The sequence below is a fragment of the Ooceraea biroi genome, chromosome 9 (assembly GCF_003672135.1).
Source record: "Ooceraea biroi isolate clonal line C1 chromosome 9, Obir_v5.4, whole genome shotgun sequence".
NCBI classification, from domain to species: domain Eukaryota; kingdom Metazoa; phylum Arthropoda; class Insecta; order Hymenoptera; family Formicidae; genus Ooceraea; species Ooceraea biroi.
Window position 1 is genome coordinate 106,103 of NC_039514.1, and position 20,809 is coordinate 126,911.

The window sequence follows — 20,809 nt, forward strand, 5'->3', positions numbered from 1 at the left end:
GTAGCACCGTTAAATTCCGTTGTCGGGTGTTCGGTCACTCGATACCGGAAAAGGCGCACAGGAAATCGCAATCCGCGCCTGGAGACTTCAATTTCCACTCCATTCTGTAAAAGTTTCATCTTAGACATGTCCCATCGAAATTTTCGAGATTTCTGTTGAATATTCTTCAGAAAGACTGACACGTTTGAGGAACGATATTGCTGAAACGGTCGCAGACAGGCGATAAAGTCCATTGTCTTGGGACGAGGAACGGATTATAAGCGGGTCACGGTAAAGTCAACGAATCACGTGGAATCCCGTGTTTGCATCCGATGAATATGCCATCGCGATCGATAGCTTCGTGGCTGACTTGTTGGAATCTGTCGAGAAGTGACCGTCTTTCACGCTAATATTCACCGTCGCGTACCTCGTTGAAAAAACGTGAACCGGAAACGGCATGATTAATTCTTGAAACCGATCCAGAAGACTAATACGATCCAATTGGATTTTCTCGCGTTAAATTCGATTTCTTGGCGTTGAGCTTCTCGAATAGCTCTCCGAGTGTCTCGAGATTCCTCTCAGACGCTTCTCTCGTGTTACGGGATCCTCGACAGCTCGCCGCGCTCTCAGGCCAGCGCTTCCGGTTCGTTTGCGAAAAACGTCGCGAGCCGTGCCAGCGTTCTGCCGTCTCATCTCATTTCATCTCGGAGCCGGGACTCGACTCGGAAATTGTGCCGCGTGTAGGTTCTTGCAAATCGATTCGGAGTCTCTCTTTCTCTCTTCCTCTCTCTCGGTACACCTGCACGCACCCGTATGCATCCCACACGCGTACACTGCAATTGGTATGTCGAGATCGGGAAAGGAGTTGGCATTCCACTAACTAGACGCCTATTGGTGCCATTATGTAAGTGTTAGTCGTTATACAATAATTTTAGAGCAACGTGACTTCGAGTAAGCGGAGAAATATCCGAGTATTTGAATGGAAAGATCTATGAAATAGAAATAAACGATGCATATATCTGAATTTATTTTTACGAAAAATGAGAAAGCAAATCAAGAAAGAAATAAAATAAAATTTATAATCATTGTACAAAAAACACAGCAGAGTTATTTCTTTATTATCTCTCTAAATTGCAGCACACGTGTGCGTATACAATTTTTACAAAATAAGAACAATTTATGTTTTAGTTTTAATCAGTAGAATACAATGCTCAGTTATCGATGACTGTCCAGAAGCTGCTGACCCTTCGTCAGCCATCCCTCGTCGTTGTGTTTGACCTACTTCGGCACCCTATTTTGGGTGAAAGATCTTGGCATATAATAGGGGAAGCGGCTTCACCGCATGAGGAGTGGCTTTTAATCCGTGCGACAGCTTGAAAGTGGATCGTCTCGTTCACCGAGTTTCGTTCTGGAAGCCTATATCCGATTAGGAGTAAAGTCGGCTAAAAGCAAAACTAAAAGTGGGATACCTTTCCCTACAAAATGAGAACTTTTTAGTAACGACTCGTTTGCTTCGCGAAATATCTAAAAACATTAAATCAATAATCGTAACGCTTTTTACGAAAAACTGCGCGTACTGAGAGAGTCTCGAGAATTAGCGGTAGAATAAACCGACATCTTATCGCAATTTTCTCCGGGATCGCTGAACCCGCGAAATTGCGGCGTCAATTGCGTAGATCGCTCAAGCACTGGGCGTGTGGAGAAAGAAAGAGGCAGTTGCGCGAAACGTTAATACACCCGTAGCAGGCAGTCGAGAGTCGAAGGCCGCGCGAGAATCCACGACGTGTGGGCGCCCTTCGTGCCCACGTGTATCCACGACGGACTGCGCCACGTGCAGTGTCGTAAACGTCCAGGGACCGTATCCATTCACACAAAGCGTTTGCGAAGGCCGAGTAATGATTGTAATTGCGAGCTGTACCGGCAATTTTACGTTTAACTGAATCCGCGAGTAAGTTAAACGTAAGTTAACGGCTTACTATTATTTTTTCAATAAGATGAATGCATTTTGCAAACGAATTCATTGTCATAGAGACTGGAAGCACGTGCAATAATTATATTTTAATGTCGATTGTAGGTTTACTGCCCGTGCATTACATCGAGGAAGGTTCAGCGTTCTCCAATTGATCGCGATGCGCGGTCATCGTGACAGCCGGACATGAGTCCGCGTCAATGAACGCGAGAACCCTCCGTACTAGAAAGTTGTAAAACAAAGACTGCACGTGGCTTGCAGATTCCCCTTGGCTAACTCTTCTCGTCTAATAAAACGATGACTTTTTGTTCCCGCGAAGTCGAACCGTTCGCACGTATTTATGAGCACGCGCGTCTGTCCGCGTGCATTTGCATACGCGACTTTCTAGGCGGCAGGCACATACGTGACGCATATGCGAATCGCGCAATGCGCAGTTGTGTGCAGACGGTATTTTAGTCGAGGCATTTACTCCAACGAACAGCACCGTAAGAATTGAAAACCGATGTGAAAGATGCTTAAAATAATGTGTAACATTAAGACCGAGAGAGCAGTGGTCTCGACGATTATAGAGTCGAGAAAAAGAAGAAATGGGTCTCTCGTATCTTTCTCGTATCTCTCCCGTTTTGTTTCTCCTCTTTTTAAAACGGGACGTTATTTAATTACGCTTATGCAATAATATTTCAGTTTCTATTTATACGCCTGAAAGCCTGTAGCCTGAATAATATAACGCAGTTTCGCGAGTTTCGTCCCGCTTTTAGCTCCGCTGTTATCGGCCGCTCCGTGTGCGGTCCCATTCCAGTTATTCATTTTCCTGACACAGTTCGCCAACGTAACACACTTTCAGCCGCACATTTCTGCGATAAGGCAGCAGAAATTATTTAGACGCACAAGGTGATTCCATACGTTTGCGATTTCCAACTTCCGAACGGCCTAAGGAAAAGTTCCGCAACTTCCTCTATGGAGTCGGGTGGGTGGATGCATTATTAAGGCCAGCCTTCGAAAACAATTGCAATCGATGCCGGTTAACAATGAATGCTGGTAAAAGACGGTGGGTCTTGATATAGGGGAGTTTCTGGTTTTCTTTCATAATCTATAAGCCTACGACTTCGTTGCCCCGAGAATTATATCCATGAGATTGCATCGCGTGCCTGTGCGCTTGCAAAAATTCGACAAATAGTTAACACGATTGTTGACGTTTTACCACGAGGCAGCGGGCAAAGTGAATGCCTTTTCACAACGCATAGAATCGAGAGAATTATCAAGCCCTGAATCTACTCCCAGAATTAATTTTTATTTTGATAGTTGAAGATCGAATTTAGATTAAACTCTTCAAAAGCGCATAATGTCGAAAATATCAGACCCAGAATCTGCTTTCAGAATTAATTTTTAATTTGGTAATTGAGGATTGATTTGGATTTATTTCGATCAAAGATTATGCATTTTAATGTATATTACAATTTCAGTTCTGAGAACAATAAAAATTGCATGTTATTCTTTACCAAAAAAAAGATAGATGACGTGCGAACAACTGAGTATTTCAATACCATATCTTTCTCAGATATCTCAGGAAATATCTTTCTGAGATTCTCAGATGTGCGTTCTATGGGAGAATATCGATTTTATTCACAGATACGTCTGGAATACGTGTGCATATCGATGCAATCTATATGCACACGTATTCGGAGCGAGGAAGGCAGCGGCGGGGTCTTTGGCCGCCTAATAGCGGATGCACGCCATGTCTCGTTTTCAACGTGACTTTCCCCCAATTCACCGTCAATTGAACGAGGGCAACGCGATGACGTGGCGAAGGAAACGACGGGCGGTCGCAATTAAAATTAGCGGCCGTTGCGTCTCCGACACCCGAGATATTCATTGCGCAACGCGTGTCCGACTCGCAATGCGATATCGAACCTTGGCGTTCTTTGTTTTTTTAGATCGGAATACGGAGTTTTAGTGTCACCCTGATTCCACTTCGGCTGAACTTGTTTTCTTTTCATTGTATGGTAATCTGATTGATTTCTTAGATACATGTAATGTAGCTTCGCCTCAGTGCGCTTCCTTAATTGTTAATTATTGCAAAAGAGACTCCGGTACTGGATGATAAAGGAAATTTGTGGACTAATGTAAAACGGATTCCTTAATTGACGATTGCATTAGCAGCTTATGTTCATCGTGTCATGGTGAATCTTGTTTGGACACTCGCAGCAACTTTGGTCTGCTTTATCAAAAATTCACGCGGTGCTCACGAAATTGATCCCGCAACGAGAGTGTCTCTCTCGTCCACTCCTCCTGGCACTTCATTACGTAAACGTCCCTCACGTTTCCGCACACGAAACGCTTCTGCGTTGCCCGATTCAGCCTTGGCCTCGTACTCCGAAACCTACACCACCACTAATGTGGTGGTGTGGCCCGTTTCGTTAGTGTCACCACGGGATTGGAAAATCTCGAGAATTCTGTCCTCGATCCTCTTGCCTTCCGTTACATATTAATATCCACGAAATTACTTAGCTCTAATCAGAAGCAATGTGTCAAAGGATAAAATTTGAGGAGAGAGAGTGGTGTACTGATGCGATTTCGACGAGCATTAACGTCGAGACTGAGGGTACTCCAGATTCCACTCTCAAGATGATGGAACGTCTTGGAGAAAGGCGTTTACGGGCTGAAGAAATATTTGTGAAGCGAGGGGAAATTTTTCGATCCTTGATATGTCGAGAAATGTTTTCCTTATGTACACGTATGCGCGCGTGCACGCGCGCGTGTCTTGAACCACTCCCTCGCGCAATGACGACGAAGACGAAGAGAAACGTGGAAGCCGTTCGCTTTCTGACTCGGTCCCGTTAGATCCCGCGCATGAAAATCACACGCGCGTTTGCCGTGCGCACATCCGCCGTTACGTGGCCCTCGCGCGATTAGCGTTCAAGTTGAGACACAATGAAAGGCACGAAGGAGCAGCTAACGCTCCAGGCGTTCACATAATACACTTGGTCATCTGCCAAAGTTCGTATCACTAACGTCAATTTTTTCCCAAAAGTGAAAATTTCAGCGGAAACGTATTTAGACAAAAGATACGATTCGCTCGCTGAATGAAATCAGATCAAATTGGATTGAAAATGGAACTTAACTCGTAGCGTGCGCCGAAAGAATTGACGAGCGGCTGCACCTGGACTGTAGCTTTAGCTCTGTCGAAAACGCTCTGAAAATAGAAGCGGGTGAATAAAATGCGATGTCATTCCCAGATCGTCGGTGCTTGCCCATGACGCAAGTCTCAAGGGGGACTCGCATCCTCGCATTGTAGAGCGAAACGCCGGGCTACGGGCGAGCCACTTGACGATGACGGCTCACGAGCTCGTTAATAGCGCGGCGTGTCGAATTTTGGTCGAGTTCGCGACGAGGAGCTGCGACGAGGAACTCGTCGCGTCCACCTTGGCGCAGGTTTGTCCCTGAAAACTTTCGCAACAACAACGGATCAATGTGTCTCGCACGTTGCTTCGCACGACTATACCACGTTCCATGTGTGCCACAAGTTACCGGATGTTCCAAAACGGTCGCGTCCTCCTTCTCACCAAGATCGATTATCCCTAACGAAAATTTCGAGGGAGATGTTTTTCTAGGAGCTAGATTAGTTACTTAGGCGTAAATGCGTAAATGTATGTCACAGACACGCACAAAACATATTGCGTGAAACCTTCATTAATCACGCAAGACTCCTGAGATCAAGGTAAATTGCAGATAAATTAATGTCGATTGGTTTGTCGTTGCAGCCGCCGGAGAATGAGTTGCAGAAGGTGGGCGAGCGCGTGCCGAGCGAGCATGAGCTCAGGGTGCAAAGGTCCCTGCAACGGCTCAACGTACCCGACTGGTACAAGAATTCGCCTGCTGCTCGTGATGGATTCCGGCTGAAGAGACACTCCGATGCGTCGCAGCATGGAGGATGGCGCGCTCTCGGCTCCAAGACCACCTCTTTGTCGTCCCTCTCGTCGTCTTCCAACCGACAGCCGACCACAGGTTAAGTGCCAGCTTTGACGGACTCGATTATTCAATTGGCTACACAATTAATTGTTCGATTTATTATTCAGATTTATTTTATTAAATGTGTATAAAATTTTCTAAAAAATTGAAGAAATTTTGAAGAAAACTCTTTGAAAAGAATATTTAATATGCGATTTTAAATTTTTATAATATTTTTAGCTATGTAGAAGATGAGTATAATGTTTAATATTGCAGGTGTCCTTCTGAGTCCCAGTCCCACGCCCCCCGTATTTTCGAGATGGAGCACCAGCTTGCTGAACAGTGCCGGCAGTTCACCCGCGAGTTCGGCCAGGTCGTCCTTCAACCATCGGCAGCCCTATCTGGGCTGGCGTTCGCAGGAACGACTGACGAACCCACGCACGCCGGCAGAACGTCTTGCTCAGGGTATTCTTCCTCAGCTGCAGGCAGCAAACAAGGTAAATGTGTGACGAGAAAAAAGAATCTTTTGATCATTTTTTCAAACTTTCTCGTTTTCTCTCACTAATTTCTCTGATCTTGTTTTTAATTATTTCTTGATGCAATACAGAAAAATGTAAGTATGCATTGTGAAATCAATCTTATCAAAGCCTGACGGAATCAATCGACTCCGGCACGAGATAAAATTAGAATTTGCGTAATATCGATTGCAGAGTTTCTCTCCCTCCGGACGTTGATGAACGTGATTACTCTATGTCTAATTACCCGTAAATGCGTTGTGCAGGCTAAATTGAAAAGTGTTACGTTGGAAAATCATTGACGTCACCGTTGTCGACGTCACGATTTTCTTTACGTCGGCAGCTTCGACGTCCCGGCACGCTCGCAAATCGATATTCATGGATGCATAAATCCGTATGCGTTCCCGAGCGCTATTTGTGCGTACATTCGCAGACACCAAGAGCAAGATCCGGCCTCGAATCAAACGACACGACCGTGCATGACCCTGCAAGCGCGACCTTTTCGTTCCCACCGCCTACGAGGCTTGCATCTTATTCTTTGTGTAATTTATTTTTAATTTTCACGGACGGCGCGCAAGCGCGTCTCTCTGGCGCTTTCTAAAATTAGAAATTCTGGCAGGAAAGCTTCTCGCCGTCCCGTCGTCGCGTATCTTTCGCGATTTCTCCAGAGACATGTACAAATACTCGAACAGCTTTTTCAGAGATTTATCGTAGTTGTAGAGTATTTTTCTTATGACAATTTCAAACAATTATGAAATTGTGAAAAACTTGTTACGTATAGGATAGAGATTAAGAGGATTTTTTTGCTTATGATAATTTCAAACAATTATGAAATTATGAAAAACTTGTTATGTAGGATAGAGATCGATTATTGAGAAATAACTGCGTAATAAAATTATTATAAAGTTATTATAGCGATTAATCAGATGATAGTTATTAATTATTAAAAATAACTCAGTGCTTTTTAACATAATTAAAAAATTACAATTACAGATTATCTATTGATCTGTATCTTGTATCATCGTCAGATAATTAAAATATATGATTATTATTTGATAACCGACGATGAATATCTGGTAATGTCTAGGTATTGATTTAATTTCGTTTTACAGCAACAGCAGCAGCAACAACAGCAGCAGCAGACAACGAATCAGCAGCTGGAGGTGCGAAATTCGATAAAGGAGGTGACATCGGCCATTGTGCATTACGTTCAGAGCGGCCAAGAAGTCGGTGGAGGTGGCAGGCTCTCGCCCCGATCTCGACCTGAAGATTGGGACGATAGGGGCGGTGCGAGGTCTACCAGCCCCAGAGGTGAGCACTAAATCACCCCCAGCCACAAAAAAAAAACACCATCCCACCAACATCACAACCACCATCACCTTTGCTCTCCGTCACGAAGGTAATTTTGAGTTTTCCTATTTTCTTAATGTCTTTTTTTTATCTCCTTTTGCAAGCTGCCTCTCTTTTTCTCTCTGTCTCTGTTTCTCTCTTTGTCTCTGTATGCATCAACTGGCTCATCGCATCGCTGAGGTCAAAACAGGTCGGTTTTTAACATTTTTCTCTATGTCTCCTTCCGCCCCGGTTTTCTTCAGATCGAAAGGATTTTGAGAGTTCTGGCGGATTAATTTGACGAACGAAGTTTCCTGTTCATTAAAAAGTCTCCTCTTATCTTAAGTATAATTCTTTTAGGATTTATCCATTCATCTGTTTCGTACATCAAGCACCCTTAAAATTCTTTATTTAAACCTGAATTACTTAATGTTGAAAGCACTTACGTGTTATATTTATTTTACCCTATCAGAATTATCATGTTATTCTTGTACTCACTTAGAATATTCATAAACATATTGCAGTTGGGATAAGTTTACAGGCGCGACAGTACTTTTCAATTTCAATCAAAAATCGATCACATAATTTTCATAAAAGATTGTTCATTAACGTTATTTTAAGATATTATTTCACATTGCAGAATAGCACGCAGTAAAAAGATCCACGAAAGTATGTTTCGAATTGAAACACGTTGTACAGAGTTACGATATTAGCCGACACGTGGTCAGCACAGTTGGCAGATCGCGATCTTCTCGGCTCGAACAATCCCGCTGTGATTCGCGAGCTGATTATCGAACGAATCGCCGCTATTTCGATAAATCCCGTTGCTGCAACCACCGAAATAGATCACCCTGAAAATCGTACACTTCTCTCGCTCCCTCACGTCGCGCGACTCACCGAGACGTAATCTGAAATGAATCAAAATGAAGAGCAAATCGATAGATTTTATACGTCGTGATTGCGAAAAGATCCGTCCTATCGACTGAAACTCCGGTAAATCCGACCGTCCGTAACAAAAATTTCTTAACTGGTGCTGCTGTGATACGCCTTTTAACTAGCTTGTTATACTGACATTAGTACTAACAACTACTAATTTGTACTGATTTACACTAATTTATACTAATAATGTAATGGACAGTAAATTTATGACTTGTCGCTTACTTCTCAGATATTTCTCATGTGGTTTGTGCTATTAATAAGACTTACTTGAGGGCTTTACCAAGAGACTACTCTTCGAAATAGTTGTAAAAGTATTATTCATACAGATATTGTGCAAAATTAAAACGTAATCGGATATATTAGGATCGAACTCGCGTACATTGTATTATTCAGTCTACTTGGACTTATTTTTAGCTTCCTTCGTTATTCTCATATCCACATGTTATACCTTCGCTACTTAAAGCGATTACGTAGCTAATAAAAAAACAGTTGATGCCCGCATCGTTGGATCCTAATCGTCGGGAGAGTCTTAATGAGGGATTATAAATCTCTCCGCAATGTTACCTAACGTGTGTGTATGCATAGTAACTTCTTCTTCACGGTAGTTGAGCGCTTAAGGACGCGGCATAGTTATTTAATCAGCAACTATCTGTCGCGGGAATCCATTTCGCGAATACGTTAACGGTGTTACTGCGCATGAAACGTCGTTAGACTCGTCGAAGATCTCTTGAAAATAAATTTCTCGTTCGCGTGAATCTTACCTTACCTTGGATTTACCTTAGAGTTGAACGAAGTCCCCTAAGACACGCAATCACGTTTTTCAAAATGAATCATTCAAATAGAAGATTTCCCGGGAAAAAAAGTAGGATAGAAAAAGATTGTGTGACGCCTCAAAGGGTCACTGATGACCCAGGCCTAATCGCTCTATCGCATTTGTGCCGGCAACTCTGAAGGGAGCGTGAAGCTGTGCTGGATGGAGAGCTCGTTTGTTGGCACGCGTCCCGTGGACTCGCCGGAGACGCCGATGAGCCTGACGACCGATCAGGAGGCCGGTGACTGTTGCAACGCCGCCGGCACCGAGTCCTGCAGCTGCCAGGACTCGGCTGCGTCTGGCCTCTACCTGGATCTGACGCCTAGCCGGGATGACGTGCGTCATCAGCATCATCAGACGTCCTCGGCCGGCCCATCGCCCTCGTCCGCCGTTTACCATCATCATCATCATCATCATCATCATCAGCAGCAGCAACGTCACCAACACCGTCAGCAACAGCAACATCAGCAACGTCATCACCGCGGTGAGTTGGTGCTCGCCTAGCGGATGCGCGAAACCTTCGGCACTCATGGCTACCTCCGGTGCTCTTCCCGTTATTGAAGAGCGCGCAATGCTGACGAGGACGAGGCCTTGCCTTCCTTTTGGATCGGAGATTAGTACTCGAATCTCTGATCGTGATAGGACGATTAACGTGATCAGGTTTTAATAGAATTCTAGAAGAAAGTGTAAATATGATTGATATCGATATTAATAATGATATTTAATAATATCGATATTATTATTTTAATATTTAATTACTGGGTGTTTCTGTAACATTCTACTAATTAAATATTTCTAACGGTGGCTATAAAATCGAGTTAGACCGCCATGTATAATAATAGATTTTCATTATAGAAGTTATCTTTCTTTTTTGAATTCATTGTAGAGTACTGCATTTACTCGCTCGGTCTTGTACATTGCACCCTCTTTACGGCGGTACACTTTAGATGCCTCTTAGGGGCGACGTTCGCTCGTCGCGCTTTCATCTCGGAAACGCAAAATCCCCGGAGGCGCTCTCATAATCCTCTTTCTGGTCCGCGAGCTCTTTATCCTCGTCATGACGGCGATTAGAGCTTACGCCCACATATCGATAATCGTTATCTCTCTCGTCGCCCTCGTTCTCGTCAGCACCCGCCGCGCGCTCGGGCGAGTCGCAGGTGCGCGAGGCTTAACCGAGCTTCCAGAACTCAGCCAATTAATTTGCAAAGTCGCCTCGAGCCGACTCGACGTTACTCTCCTTTCTTGTTCTCAGTAGTTTATCACGAAGCAGCGATGATAAGACTGCATATCCACTTGGGAATCTCCCTCGAGAAAGACTCTTGACAACCTGAACTCGCCGCGAATTACGCGACAATGCCCGACTTAATTCACGCGGAAGACCTTACCGCGTGTCGAGAATCGCTCTCGCGAGGGAAACTCCCGGATAAGCGCTCAGACTTGAGATCGAACAGCGAGACTCGAGATGACAAAGTGAGAAATGACGAACTCATTGCGTTTGATATCCCGGTGACGATTAACTTGACGAAACTCGACTCGATCGAGATGACCTTACGCGGGTGGATTACTTCTCGAGAACGGAGAAGGTCGAAAGAGCGAGAGAAGCACTCTCGAGTCGCGCTTTTCGCAGATTTCTTTTCGCGTAATGCGAAAAACTGTTTAAATTCTCCATTCCATGCGCATTCTCTCGTCTCTCTCTTTCTTTTTCTTTCTCTCTCTCTCTTCTCTCATATTCACTCTTTCTCTCAGCTCTCGTCACCGCTCGTGCGAGAGACTTCGCCGCGAAGGATTTTTTGTAGTACACTTTCTTACTTTATTACTTATTTACGCGATTACGACGACCCTCGGCTGCCTCTTCTCTCCTCTTTCGCTGATAAAAGAAAGATAATTAAATGGCGCTCCCGTATCCGTTATTGTGCGACATGATTCCCGACATTAATTTTAGATTGATTTTGCCCACTTGCCTGTCTCCCATCCCTCTCCTCGCCCGCCACCGACAGTAGCTATTTGCGTTTATGTATGTTTATTGTAAAGTTGTCCACTTTATGTTAATGCCTGTAGAACCCGTGCAGGTGCGTATATATATGCATATACCCACGTGTATTATCTACTTATGCGAATCGCGTACACCATTCATTATATGTTGCAAGCGTTGATATTATTATTATTATTATTACCATTATTACTGTTATAATTATTAATTATTATCATTTTTAATTGTATTATTATTATTGTTGTTATTTTAATTATGACTCCAGAGTTCGCAGAATCATCCGCGCGCAATTTCCGCTCTCTACATCCCACTCTCTCTCTCTCTACATGCATGCCACGTTCTGTGCCTTAATTGATCTTTATTTTGTAATTAGTATCGATAATCGTGCTCGCATAATATTGTAAAAAATAAATTTGATCATGCGAATTGAACGGGACGAACGATGGTCCCATGATGATGGTTCTGCGTGCCAGGTGCTCCCCACCTGTTTCACTCTCTCTCTCTCTCTCTCTCTCTCTCTCTCTCTCTCTCTCTCTCTCTGTCTCTTTCTATCTCTATCTCTTTTCGAACGGTTCCGTACTTACTGTTCGGACACACCAACGATTATTATTTCACTGTAGAGCATAATTATTACCCTTGGCAACAAATAAATTATTGTCACTATCCCTCTGTGTTCCTCTCCGCAAAGGGAAGGAGAATATCCTCCGTTCATCTGTACATGATGTTCCCTGTATGCATATTTTGTTCTTAATTAAGTCGGTTGATTTATAGATAAATAGATAAATTATCATAGAAAAATTAAATAAGCTCTCAAAAAGAAGATGAAAAACATTTTATATAGATATAGCGATATGTCGAGCATCATGAGTACGTATAGTGTGCGCACTTTGTGCGTGTATTCCTGGAAAGATGACCGATTTAATTAAATACCCAGCGCGCTCTCACTTTTACGAACGTTTCTCTATTTATAACTTCGAGCACATTGTGTACCACGTTCTGCTTGTATCACGGTAAGTGATTTGCTTCCTTCTCATCACGATGTAACTCAAAAGTCGGTGTCTGTGTATTATTTTATTCCTTGATTTTTTTTATTCATTGTTTGACAGCCGCACTTACAGCGCGCGTGAAGCACAATTGATGCCGTTGAACGTTGATCGCGTTAATGCAATTTTGAGACTTGATCTGGCACACAGACTGTGCATGTACTCGCCGAATCGCGAGCCGCGCGATATAGGACGCACGGCCTCGGTCAATACATCGAGATATTTATGCCGTCGCATTTATTATTGATGAGGATCGCGATGAGCTCGTCGTCTTCCTTGATACAACGATAAAGCATTATCAAGGTCATGGGGCAATTAACGAAATTAATCTAACGGGGTGCACGGGGAAGGAATCGCCTTGTCCTTTAACGGGACCAGCCTGGAGGAAACACCCGGAAAGAATTATTCCAATTTTCATTACAACACATACACGCACACGCCGCACGATACACGTGAAACGCTTGTTGCTAAAGAGGATTAACCGGATGGAAATAAAATGGAACGATGAGAATGCAATCGTTTCGCTATTAATCACGGGTGAGGGAGGAAGGGAGAGTCGGAATAAGAAAATGGGAAAATGGACTAGTTCGTTCTCATCTTGATGCAACATACACATGTACACGTACACCACGCACACACACGCACGCACATACACTTTCGAGGCCAAGAGGATGACGCAAACCTCTCTGTCTCTTCTTTACCCCCGCATGAAACCGATGATCAGGATCGGGCCAGAGCGATACGGACGAGGCGATGGCGACGGCAGCTCTTCTGCGGAACAAACCGAGCCCGGGCTCCACAACCCTGGAGGACGTACTTGACTCCCTCCTGGGACTGCCACCCGCGTCGCGTACCCCGAGTCCTGGCCCGGGGGGACCCGTCGTGACCGCCACGTCCGCCATCCGCCATCGGCATACGAGCGCCGCCGTTGGCCAGGCGAAAGCCGGGAAGAGCTGCAGCGATCTACGCCAAGACCTCCAAGGTAGGAGGACTATGTAAGTTTTCGTTCTGATCGGCAAATCTCTCCTACCAGAGAGACACTCAGTCTCTCTTTCTCTTTCTCTCTCTTTCTCTTTACCGTTTACGAAACTCCTTCACCGTACTCCCCCCGAAGAGCGAACGTGCGCATCGATTGTCCCGCGAGGACCTACATACGTTACGTCGGAAGGTTCATTCATCCTCTCTTTGACTTTATTCAAGATTTATTTGTCTTTACAATTTTATTAATTTATTTTCGAAAATTTCATCGGCAGCGATCCTCTTGCTGAACAGTCTCTTTTCTAAGAAAATTTTTTTCTAACATTTTGTTTTCTTGTTGGGACAATGAAAATCTGCCGCCGTTCGTATCGCCTGTAGCGGGACACCTAGATGTACACGTAGCTAGTCAAACGTTCCGCTTTGCGGTGCGGAGCTTAGCTTGCGTTTCTCTTCGCCTCGTCGTCACTCGCCTCACCCTTCACCCGCGGAGATCGCGCTCGAACATGGGACCGGGTTCACGTATGGTCCACATAAGATTACATGCATCATGTCATATGTACTTACATCCCAACATATTTGAATTTCCGACATCGTCAGGGAACGAAAAAAAAGTAACTCTTATTGTCGGCGGACTAATCGTCAAAGAAGGATTCACTGTCAATTTCATTACTAATCGATCAGATTCGTCGCTAAAAGTACGAGGAATACGAATACGAATATCTTTTAACTCGGCTAGTCTCTTTTCCCCCTCTGACTCGATCATCAACCGATATATGCCACGAGACCGTCATCCGACACGAAGAAGAGGAGGCGATAATGCGTGCCAGTGCCTCTCCCGAACTCACGTTCTTTTACACCTTTGCAGAGGCGAACCTAAGGGCGTGTAAAGCCCCTTGCGGGGTCGTAGCCACCCCCGAATCTGAGGACGAGTTTGGCCGTGGCCGGCCAACGCAGCAGCCGCTCGCTGCTTATGCTCGCGCGAATGATTAGGAGCGAATGAATTAATAACGAGCCGAAACGGAGATCGTAAGACAAATCATCAACAAAACTCTCATCGCTATTTATCTATCTCTCTTTTTCTCGTATGTTTTTTTCTCTGTCTCTCAAACGAGTCTGTCCCTCTTTCAGCGGCGCCTCCTACACTTTCCCCGCGATTTTGTTATGTTCCTGTTTACTTCAATGAAGCAGTCGGGATGGAAAGTGGTATTAGAGAATTTTTCCATTTATTCTTCATTCAGATATGCATACTGATTTCTTTTTTCTAACGCGGGGCGCATCGGGAAAGTGCAGCTGAAAAGGACGGACCTGTGATTCTGTGCACGATCAAGCTTGATAGCACGTGAGATGGGCGAAAGGCAGATTCGGTTTGCCCTTGTGCGAACGCACTGCTGTGCCCACTTACATTTGTTATCACGACGCTTTTTCTAATTGTAATCAACACTCGCGGCGCGAGATATAGTGCTTATTCACAAGTAAATGTCGTAATACACTTTGAGTAACTTTACTAAAGTAGTTGGTATGATATATTTAAGATTTTTAGAGAAAAATAGAAAAATATTGAAAATAAAATGATTTTCACTCGGAAAATTAATACCATTCACTTTCATGATTTGTTTAATTAGCTTTCTAGAGTTTTCTCTTAAGTTTAACATAACTATATCATTTCCTTTTTTCTAGCTTTTTATTTTTTTTTACGTGGTTGCTTGGAGTACCGACTTGAAATCACCACTGATACGAGTTTTTGGAAAGAACGTGCGCGAATTTTTGACAGCAAGAATGTATTTGGAGGGGGAGATGTATAAATGCGTTATCGAGGAATACGTCACACCGATCATTATCATCACGCTCATTACGGCTTGCTTACAATCATCACGTCATTGTGCTTAACGCGTCTCTCGCTCTGGCTCTCGTCGACGATGACGGAGGAAAGTGAGAACGAATTAGCGTCCTCCCACGTTCGATATAATTATTTTCTCACGCGAGATCATTCATTATCGCTTGATAACATTACCTTGCTGCATCAAAGCATTGATTGAACATGCTTCTCCATTCAAGTTCCATTTTTAGAAATCGCTTTCGAAATACATGTTCTCCAAAAATGTGAATTATGCGTTAGAGAAGCTGTAAAGGATCACTGTAAAGTGAGCCTACGTATGTACATGTTACGCACAATCTTTATTTTTGTGGGAACTTGCATTTGGAAGACGAGAAACAGAAGCTCTTCGAACCACAATCGTTCTCCACAGCCTCTCTCATTGTCCTTCTATTCGTCTTACCAAATCACCTCGTTGTACTAACAAACGCGCCCGACCTGACCTTGTCGCAGAGTCCGCTAGGAGTGTGATGGATGTCCATCAGGCGGCTGTCGAGGAGCAACGCAACTTCTATTCGAACGAGCTGGTGAGGCGGAAGAGCGAGGGTAGCGATACCCTGCCGACGTCACGGGCAGCGTCCGCATCAGCCGCGTCGTCCACGTCGCTGATACCACGCACCACCACGCGCCACCGCCGAGTCTCCTTCGACAACGCCCAGGACTCGACGACGAACGGCAGCTCGGCCATGGACAAGGTGGTACGCTGCCGAAACAACAAATGCGGCAACTCGACGACCCTGGCAGAGGCCAGGCGGGCGTATAAGAGCTGCCACAACTGCACCTGCCTGTACTGCTCGCGCGAATGTCGCAGGGCGCACTGGCAGCGTCATCGCCGAACCTGCCTTCACTCACGCGCCGGCAGCCTTTGTCGCCAGGTATTATCTTCGGCGAAGGAGGACCCAGTCACCCTGAAGCACATCTCCACACTGGCGAGGCGCGGCTACGCTGCACAAGGACGCGGCGCGGTCAAGTGTTTCTTCTCAAGCCCGGAAGCGGCCGAACGCTTCGTCGGCAATGGCTTCGCCGACCTAGGCGAACCCACGTACGTCCGCTGGTCGGATCTCCTACCCGGCGAGATGGGCGCTGAGCTGTACGCCGAACTGATGCGCCTCTGCAAGACGTACAATCCGGAGGCGCGCCTGGTGCTGTACGTGGCGGTGTGCGTGGTAAGCGAGGTGCCAACCAGCGGCGCCGTCAGGTGGGAACGTCAGCTGGTGTCGAGATGCGCGAAGATCAGACTGGAGGGGGCGGCGACCCGGCAGCACGCCGCATCGTCATCCGCATCGCCGCAGGCCAGGAGGCAACAGGCGCCTGCATCGCCCTGCAACATCACCAGGGAGATGGACTCGCCGGAGACCCTGGTGCTGACTTCACTGCCCGGCAACAACGGTCAAAACACGCCGCGGCGTGCACGCGAGATCAGTTTCACCAACATCCAACGGCAGCTCAGGCTGCGCGGGGTCTCCCTTCGACGGCACTTCCCACAGGTGTACCGGAAGCTGTGCTCCTACGTGGACGGCTCGGTGGATAAGTTTGCGCCGGTCACCATCTACCCGAGAGATCAGGCATCCGGCAAGAGCTTCATGTGCATCATCATGCTGGACGCGGAGCCGGAGCGCCTTCAGCTGCTGCCTACCGATTCGTCCAGAGTGAGAACGGTGGACATCAGTGTAGAACAGGAATGAAGGCACTTCGTCATCCGGTTGGAGAAGAGAAAAGTCAAGAATGCTCGCGGGAGATCGCATTGGGATCGCCGGGCACGTCGCTCAGGATTTTCCTCAGGTTCTCGGGAAGAGGATCAAAGACGTCGGTCGATGGACCTCCTCGGAGCAAAGACGGCTGGATGTCAGCTGATGGAGGGTACTCGGATGACGTTAAGAGTCTAACAGACGTCCCGATATTGGATCTCTCTTGGACACTTGCATTATCCGGGAATATCGCGTTCGCGTTAGAAGCGTAGCGAATACGTTAGTCTCCAAGAAAATCGGTGAGTTCGACATATAATGTCGACTCACGATCTCGCGTGGACGTCATGCGTGTACACACAAAGACTGTTTCTATCTTTTCTTCTAGAAAAAAAAAAGAATGATGAATGATGAAGTACGAGGCGCCATTCTGCTTGTACGATACCCTCTTTTGCGATACTCTATATCGCGATCGCGATTGCGATGAAGACAAGCCGCTATCGTTTTCAGAAGCCCTCGATTTGGTCGTTACTATGTGAAATGTTTATCAATTGTTCGCCGAGGTAGGTCTTGCAAAAACGAAATTATTATCAGTCCTTGAGAACTTTTAGTCTGAAATGCGTGTAATAATTTAATAACTTTTAAACAGTTTTAAACGATTGAATTATTCTCTAATCGCAATTATCGGATCATGTGTTAATGATTCAATGGCAAAGCAATAATATTTATATACAATAATATTTATCACACAAATTATAAATTATTGTCGGTAATCTTACTGACAATTGATCAAACATTTGATTTATTATATAATGATCTAAAACTTCTAATCAAAATGATTTTTTCAGTTATTTTCTCTCGTATAATTAAGAGGCTTGAAAGGATTAAGCGATGATTTCGATTTCCTCGGCGGATGGAGCGGAAAGTAATATTTAGAGTACGTTGTTGTCACTTTGTTCAACTTTGCATCGTTTAAATTTTATCGTATATATTATATGTGAAGGCGAGAAACACTTCTCTCAGCGAATATACTCACGACTAATCGCTATGGAATTTCGCTTAGATGCCACATTAACAGACAGTTAAAATTGCGTAATATTATAAATTTCGGAGGGAATACCTTCCAGGGAAAGGGACGTATACCGAACGGGGTAATTCGTTCGAGTACTACAAGTATTAAGTAATTTTATCAAGAATTGTCGATGCCTGCTTTACTGTATATGTGAATACAATTCTCATCCTTAATGATTAATTGGATTAATTTAATGAAATTTAATATGCGTAAAAATCAAGACTACTCAATGTTATTTTTGCATTTGGAACTTTTTAAACGCATGGATAGAAAGACGAATCTCGAGCTGTCACGCAAGAATCTCGTCACAAGAATGTCGTTCACCTTTATAATATCGTGCCAAATGAAAAAGCGCGCGTGACAAATTGTACGCGTCACACAAGCACACATTTTCGAAACACTATCGCAAGATACCACGGGATTCTTTGAACACGGATCTCAAGTTTATTGTCTCAAATTGTCTCGAGAGAAAGCACTCGCGCAATTTTCAGCTGAAAACGCGGGAAGGCTCCTTCGTGGATCAACGAATCGCCAATTTATTAGTAGTAAAATGTAGCTTTAGTTGAGCTACATCACGAAACGACAAAAAAGGCTGATATCTCTCTCTCTCTCTCTTTCTTTCTCTCTCTCCCTCTTTCTAACAAAAAAGGAGGCGATCAATAACGGTGCCAATAAGGTCTCCAGAGACTTATCATTATTCACGTAGCGATGAAAGACGGAAAAAATCTGTGGTCGAAAAATTTTCTCGTGGCAGAACGTCGTGACGTCATCGAGCGACGTTTATAATCAAGTCGCATGACGTCTCGGTAATTATAATCTGACAAATAATTACCGGGGCCGGCCGGCGCGACGGGAGGAACGGAAAATGCGATTTCTCATATGTTAGCTTTGTAGAATCGATACCCGTTGTCGTCGACAACGGTAATAAGTTTTAACAAAAGGCAGAAGGCAAATCAAAGAAGCGAAGGGAGAAAGCATCGCAGTGCCAATAATAAGACGCCACACGGATATTTGTATATCCGATGAGGCGCGAGCAACGGATCCCTGATCCGCGATCGGAGATCTCGAGGCTTGAGATCTGCTTGAGAACTACTACGACGACGTTGATATTTCGTACACGCGATATGATCACGATGAAACTCACGATGGTGCGTATTGAGTTCTGTTTAATCGGTTAAATTGTTCTTTTGTGCGTTCGAACGAAGAGCATCGAGCATTAGTTATTTCATCAGCAACTCGACGCTCACCCGATCGTTACACCCGTTACAATGGCCGCATTCAGCAGACTAAACCGCTTAGTAGCAACACATAATGGATTCTAACTTTTAGAACCAACAAATTAACATCGAGCATCAGCGGAAAATCTAGCAACGTTGCCCAACTGTTGAGTCTGCTGAATGCGGCCATTGTCAAAGCTTACGACCAACGTTAATACCTTCGTACGTTTACGTTTGTACATAGCGCTTTTACGGGGATATATCCTTAGGAAAAGAACGAGTTAGAGGTAAGAGAGTAATTTTCCTAGCTCATGGCGAATGCTGAGATTATGTAAAAAAAAAAGAAAAACGAGAAACGTCGATCAAAAGTACGAGAGTAGGTGGCTTGTGTCGGAGATCAGTCCGTTACATCCTCGATAGTTCCTTTTTCCTATCTCTCTTGCGAGGACCGCGATCTTGTTATACAGGCTGTATGATAAAGGGTACGAGGGTACCCCGACGCTTTACGATACATCTTGTATAAATATATTTATATATATCCATTCCCCGCTCTAGAAGTATATAACGCTCAGCGCGAGAAATGTTGGTCGGGGAGTAAGATCCGATCGTTTTGTTACTTTAAGGATTCACGGTGTTCATAAGAATCTAGATATCTACTTCCAATAAGAAAAAAGGTATTCTTAGTTACTTCGAGGATTTTAAGACAAGCTTAAAATATCTTCTGCCAAACGTACTTTTTAATTAAATTCTTAGAAATTCTTAGTTAATTCGAGGATTTTAAGATAAACTCAAAAAATCTCTTTTGTCGCTTTTGTCAAACATAGTTTTAATTAAATATTTGAATTGAGATTCCCGCGCTGTGGAGTAATTATGATTCTACAAGAATCTTATGAACATCGTGTATCACTCCGACCAATCTCGGCGAGAGAGCTATTGCTCGAAATTAATTATTAATATTGCGATCTATGAAGAAATCCGGAAAAAAGATTTAAACGACTCGGTCGATCGGACGAGCAATCAGCCCGCACGTAGTCACTCTAAAGTCTAAAAAAAAGTATCGTTTTAACGTCTATTTATTGGTGCTACCAAAATGTGCTACCATTGTTTTCGCATATCTGTGTATGATTTTTCAAATAAAATGTTAATTTTATTACATAGGCTCGCTCTGTGGTTAATTTCTTGCCAAATTGCTGTCAATCCCATAATAATCCACATCATAATCGACATTAAACCAAAATTAAAAAACCTGATACAAGATTGAAGCGGAATGCTACAACGGACGATTTTACAGTCAACTAATTCAAATATGTATCAATTTACAGCAAAATTAAATTATTAAACTAAAATTGACGATTCAGAATTTAGCGTAAAATATCTTAACCGATCTATTATGTTAGTATGCGTTTGTTAGCATTGATAGTCGCTTATTTTCAGAGAATACTAAAAAAAGAAGTTGACAGA

General features: G+C 44.2%; 1 protein-coding gene and 1 long non-coding RNA gene across 8 annotated transcripts in view; one reads left to right on the forward strand and one right to left on the reverse strand.

Moving 5' to 3' along the window:
* Positions 1-20,505, forward strand: part of LOC105276093 (platelet binding protein GspB) — a 46,083-nt gene extending 25,578 nt beyond the window's left edge. For 2 of the 7 annotated variants that reach the window (XM_011333439.3, XM_026972229.1), the window contains exons 7-12: positions 5,710-5,953; positions 6,173-6,393; positions 7,524-7,722; positions 9,633-9,974; positions 13,248-13,505; positions 15,828-20,505. In XM_011333439.3, coding sequence (XP_011331741.3) covers positions 5,710-5,953; positions 6,173-6,393; positions 7,524-7,722; positions 9,633-9,974; positions 13,248-13,505; positions 15,828-17,059 — 2,496 coding nt within the window. In that variant the 3' untranslated portion in view covers positions 17,060-20,505. Of the gene's footprint in view, positions 1-5,709; positions 5,954-6,172; positions 6,394-7,523; positions 7,723-9,632; positions 9,975-13,247; positions 13,519-14,366; positions 14,512-15,827 lie in introns of those variants that run through there. The other 5 variants (XM_026972233.1, XM_026972234.1, XM_026972231.1 and 2 more) reach the window with 5 other exon arrangements.
* On the reverse strand, positions 1,058-5,254 carry LOC113562535. The gene is made up of 2 exons (XR_003406960.1): positions 1,557-5,254; positions 1,058-1,454 (listed from the first exon to the last, which is right to left on the reverse strand). It is a non-coding gene; the product is annotated as an uncharacterized LOC113562535 (long non-coding RNA).
* Positions 20,506-20,809: the final 304 nt, after the last annotated feature.